At 57.0% G+C, this 5,413-nt stretch overlaps 1 gene segment (V, D, J or C); it reads left to right on the forward strand.

Moving 5' to 3' along the window:
• Positions 1 to 4,676: 4,676 nt before the first annotated feature.
• Positions 4,677 to 5,166, forward strand: LOC129086285 (immunoglobulin lambda variable 4-3-like). The segment is given in 2 exon segments: positions 4,677 to 4,722; positions 4,844 to 5,166. Coding segments are annotated over 2 exon segments (369 nt in total).
• The last annotated feature ends 247 nt before the right edge of the window (positions 5,167 to 5,413 follow it).

The following is a 5,413-nucleotide window of genomic DNA, read 5'->3' on the forward strand; positions in this document are numbered from 1 at the left end:
GGACCAGGCCAGGCTGGTGTCCGAGCGGCGCTGTCACTTCTGGAAGGAGGGCCTGACACAGTACAGTCCCGGGTTTCTTAATCCAGAAGTAACTGTCACTGTAATTTTACGTTACGATGACTGGGCAACTCCTTGGTGAAACATTCCTCATTCATCCCCAGAGCTGCCAGCTCAGCTGAGCTCCTAAGGCCCAAGGCTCCGTGTCTGCCCCAGACTCTTAACAGAGCCACCCAGTGTCCCCACACCCAGCATCCCTGCTGGGGCCCCCACGACCGCAGTTGTGCCTCACCGGGAAGGTCCGATGGCACAGAACAACTTCCCCCAGGGTCATGCCTTTCCCCGAGTGTTACTCGGGCCCGTGACTGCCCCGTGCCCAGTTCACAAGGCCCGGCCTCAGTCCAGAAGGACCCAGCCCCTGCAGCTGAGCCCTCCGCTGTCACAGCTCCGCCGTTCCCAGGCCTTGCCTCCGGGCTTCCCTCCAGAGAGACCCGCGACCCCTCCCCAGGGGGGGTTCCCTGTCAGGGGGAGTTTCCAGGGCCCCGCAGAGAAAAGAGCAGCCCCGGGGGGAGGGTGGGGAAGAGGAGGCGGCTGCACACCTCGGACGCCCTGGGCGTCTGCGATGTTCCCACGAAGCTGGTGAGGGAACCTGGGAGGGAACCCACCTGGGAGGGAACCACCTGAGGCTGAGGAGGGACCCACCGAAGGACACCAGAGTGGGGGACAGTCCCAGAGTCAGCTCCTCTTCATATGCTGCTTGTGCCCAGTGGGGTGGAAGCCCCCCATCAGGCATCACGTTGACTGGAGAGGCGATGTTGTCCCCACTGTGGGAACTTAGCCCAAAGTACAGTCTGCGCTGGAGGCATCTTAGAAAGTGTTAGGCTAAAGCAGGTGGAGACAGGACGGACCCGTGTCCAGGTAATTTACTGAATCTCAAAATGGGAATCACCAACACAGTGAGAAGCACAGTGTTCCTGAGCGAGCACGGAAACGGTCACATTGCTGTGTAAACCTTCCTGCAAAGAATCAAGAAACAGGAAATGTTATGACGATAAAAATCATTTATCTCTGAGGACCTACCTCTGAGGAGGAAGAGTCTTCCCTCCTGTCCACCTGCCTCTCAAGGCCCAGTGACAGTCACCACAGGAGGGCACCGCCGTCTGTGCAGCACAGGGCACCTGCTCTCCCTCCACCGGGATCCCTGTGGGCTTGACCCTGCCCTCACCTGCCCCTTCCGTCCCTCCCGTCAGCCGAGGGGCCCAGTGTGTCTGACTTCTCTCTCCTCCCACTCTTGTGGGACCCACGGACAGAGGGTGACCATATTCTGTGCAGCAGCAGCTGTCACATGGACGTTATTATCGTGTCTCCTGACACCGACCGCCCCTGACCGCAGCCTAACATGGCTGAGGGAAAGGGCAAGAACCGACCTCAGGACCGAGGTGGCCACACGTCCTCTGAGCCGCCCTCTATGCTCCGTGCACCAGGAGGCTGGCACTTATTGGGGTCCCACGCAGGGTGGGCACGGGGCTCTCCGCCAGAGTGTGTTAGTGATGGGGGTGAACACAGCCCGCCCTGGACTGGCCCCCTCTCCTCCTGTCCCCTGCTGTGTTGTCAGGCTTCCTGACGTGGGACACCTTCTCGTTCAAGGCTGAAGAAGTGAGTCCCCTCCCCTGTCTCACCACGTGGCACAGCCTGTCCGTCGGAACGTGAGCGCATGAGGCCACCTGTGAGCAACCCCGTCCCTGCCTGTGGTCTGTGCTCTCAGACACAACCGGGTGGTGCACGAGAGGCAGGTGCCCGTGCTGTCCTGATCCCGCGCAGTCTGGGTGTGAGTGGGGGTGCGTCCCCTGGAGACCCCGCCTCCAGCTACCGTCCCCACTCAGTCCTAGGACAGGACCTCTCTGTCCACCGTTTCAGGACTCACCTCTCTCCCATCAGCAGGGGAAGGTGCGAGGGGACAGTGGGCACTGGCCTGCCTGTGCGGCCTGAGGAAGCAGTTGGGGGAGCGGAGCGCCTACTGGCTGCAGGTCCGCCTTCACCTGCTACCAGCGCCTGGACCCTGACAGAGCCCTGGGTCCTGCTGTCAAAGGGCCGCCACCTCCTCGTGAGTCCCCTTCTCCATTGCCGGGCGATCGCAGTTCCCTCCCTCGTCCTCCGTTGGGTGCTCATCCCGTCCTGGTTAACTCCACCTTTTCCTTTAAGGTCCGGTAGAAAAATCCCTTCCTTCAGGGAGGCCACGCGTGACATGAAGACCAAGGGACATGGTTTTCCTGGAGAAACTCATCAGACCCCATATGTCCCCCTGTGCTGCCCTCAGCACAGCTCATAGCTCAGTTGCATCTCTGTCTCAGTTAGACTCAGTCCTGCAAGGGAGGGATTGAGCACAAGGTCTCACAAGGTAGTGACGCTGAGCATTCACACGCAGGGTGATCCTCACAGTGGAAACTGAGGAACGGCCTTGTGGGACAGGGCAGACTTGGGAACCTTGCGGCCACTGCTCACTGGGACCCCAGAAGGAGCTGAGAGGGGGACCATGATCTTAGAGTGCAGGACAGACTGTATTCCGGGGACAGAGGCAGGCTCCCCGGAGGAGAATCAGAGCCTCAGGGGAGGGAAGCTGCTGGCAGGAGGCCCCGCCCCAGGGGGATGGGATCAGACAGACAGACAGAAGCCTCTGGAAGGGCAGGCCCTGCTGCTGGGGCCCTCAGAGCTGCGTCCTTGGAGGGGGCTGTGCAGGTGCTGCAGATGCATCTTAGAAACCACCACGGGTGACAATGGAAATTTACTGTCTCACATTTGTGAGGTTAACCGTTTGAGATCAATTTTTAGCTGGGTTGGTGTTTTGTGAGCTGTGAAAGAGAGTCTCTCCCAGCCTCCCTTCTAGCTTCTAGGGGTCGCTGGCATCTGCTGTCCTTGGCTTACAGACCTTGCCTCCCACTTCACATGGTGGTCTCACTGGTGAGTGTCTGTCACAACTTTTCCCATCTTAATAATGACAGCATTCTAAAGCAATTAAGGCCCACCCTAGACCAGAGTGGCCTCCGCTTTACTAATGACATGTACGACATTCTCATTTCTGACGATCAGATCAGGGGGTTGGGGAGATGACGTGTCATGGGGAGATGACCTCCCATGACTCGTGCCAAGGGCATTGTGTGCGCGTGCGGAGGAGCACACGTGTGCCTGCTGTGCGTGTATCGGTGGTGCGTAGAAATGTCTCCAATGTCGAATGTTCCAAACCCCAGCCTTTCCCTCTCCATCACTTTCGTCATCCATTTCGAGGCCTTTGCTTACATTCCATATCAGGATTAGGAGGAAGGTATTGATGAGGAGGATGAAACATTTATTGGTGCCTAATCTGCATCAGCATCATTCACAGCACGTCATTTTATCGAACTGTTTAATCGCAGGTGCTCTGTGTCACACATCGTCATCAAAACCCCATTTGGAGGCCTTGGGTCATGAGGATCTCATCTGAGGTCACAACTAGAAAGCGGGCGCAGCACCGAGGGCTTCTGGCCCCAAGCCCTGGTCTCACCGCCGTCCTTGGCCTCTCATTGTGCTCTCAAAGCTGAGATGTGTCCCCTCCTCAAGGTGACAGGAAGTTCTCTCTCCCATTTCAAAAGCAGGTGACTGATACAGTGACTTGGAAGTGCGTTCCCACCCGTTAGAAATAAAAATTTGAATCTCATAAGTACTGTGTAGTTTTCCAGGAGCCACATTTAAAAATCTGAAGAGACAAATGGAATTAGTTTTCAAAATAGATTTTAAGTAACTTAGTTGAAAATATTATCATTTCAATATAAATTATATATAAAATATGAATATGTTTTACTTTTCTCTCACACCAAGGTTTTGAAAACAGGTGACTATTTCCCTGTCCCCATCTCTGTGCTGACACAGCCTCTAATTTCAAGAGACGTGCAGAGTCCACCGTGGTGACGACCTGATTGCTGCAGCACCTGCACACGGAAGGGGGGCTGTGGCTCAGGGCCTCGGGAAGCCTGGGGCCTGGGACAGGGGAGGAGGAGGAGATCAGGGGCCAGGGAGAGGGGCCGGGCAGGGAGGGGATTCAACAGTCAGGCCCTGAGGTCCGTCTCCCAGGTTGGACTCTTGACTCATCATCACCGCCAGGGCGGCTCTGGGAAAATTACTAACCTCGCAATGAGAGCCCCGTGCTCGTCAGACAGGAGGAGGGGCTGGGCTGATGTCAGGTGGGGGTGCAGGTAAAACACTCAGAGTCCATTTTTCTTGAGGGCTCAAAGTCCTTCTGCTGAACAAGGTCAACATTGCAGGGTGACGTTCACCGTGAGGACAGTAGAGGGCGCTGTGGAACTTGCCTTCAGGACTGATGGGTCTCATTTCCCCTGGGCTGTGTTCAGTGCACAGGGTATGTTTAATATGCATGCTTTGAAGACGCTTGTGTTGGGTAAAGTCAGCTCTCCACTCTGAAACCCACAGCTGGGCCATCATTTGACCTCAGGAAATTACCAGCAAGAGGCTTTAGGCGCAGGCGCAGGCTCAGACCAGAGCTGACGCAGACAACTTGAGGCACAAAACAGATTTGCATTCATGCTCTTCCCTCTTGAGCTGCAAGAAGAGAGGATAAGACAGGAGCTTGGAGAGGCCAGGGCCAGCTGGGCAACCTCAGGGCAGAGCTCCGGGAAGCCACTGCCGCCATGGACTGGGCTCCCTTCTACCTCCTGCCCCTGGTTTTCTCCACAGGTCAGACCATCCCTGGCCACTCAGGGGCCCCTCTCCCTGAAGTTTTCCTCCAAGCACAGTCCCGAGGGGCATCCATCCTGTCTGGGTGCATCGGCATCATCCCCGTGTTTTGTGTTTGCAGGTCTCTGTGCTGAGCCTGTGCTGACCCAGCCTCTGTCTGCTTCTGCCTCTCTGGGAGCCTCGGCCACACTCACCTGCACCCTGAGCGGTGAGCACAGCGACTCCATCGTTTACTGGTTTCAGCAGCAGCCAGGGAAGGCCCCTCGGCATTTGTTGTACGTTACCAGTGGCGGAATCGACAGGAACGGGGAAGGAATCCCCGACCGCTTCTCGGGCACGGGCTCTGGGTCTGGCCGCTCCTTAACCATCTCCAACCTCCAGCCTGAGGACGAGGCTGAGTATACCTGTGGTGCATTGCATAACAATGGTGGCCGAATCAGTTAAGCCACAGCCATACAGACTAAGGGGAAGTGTGGCCAAAACCTCCCTCCCCCTCTCTCCAGCTCCTCACAGGGTCAGCAGGCCGTGCCTCTGCCCCCTCCCCAGGACCCTGAGACCCTCACTCTTGTGGTGGACAGTCCCATCATCCTGCACCTCCCCCAGGTGACACCTCTAAGGAGAGGCAGATGCAGCTCAAAATTTAGGTCATTTTCACAGCACGGCAGTCTTTGTGTTTCCTCAGCCACAGGCC

This window comes from Pteronotus mesoamericanus, unplaced genomic scaffold (genome assembly GCF_021234165.1).
Source record: "Pteronotus mesoamericanus isolate MK-2021 breed Mesoamerican mustached bat unplaced genomic scaffold, CSHL_Meso_final scaffold_371, whole genome shotgun sequence".
In the NCBI taxonomy this organism is placed as follows: Eukaryota; Metazoa; Chordata; class Mammalia; order Chiroptera; family Mormoopidae; genus Pteronotus; species Pteronotus mesoamericanus.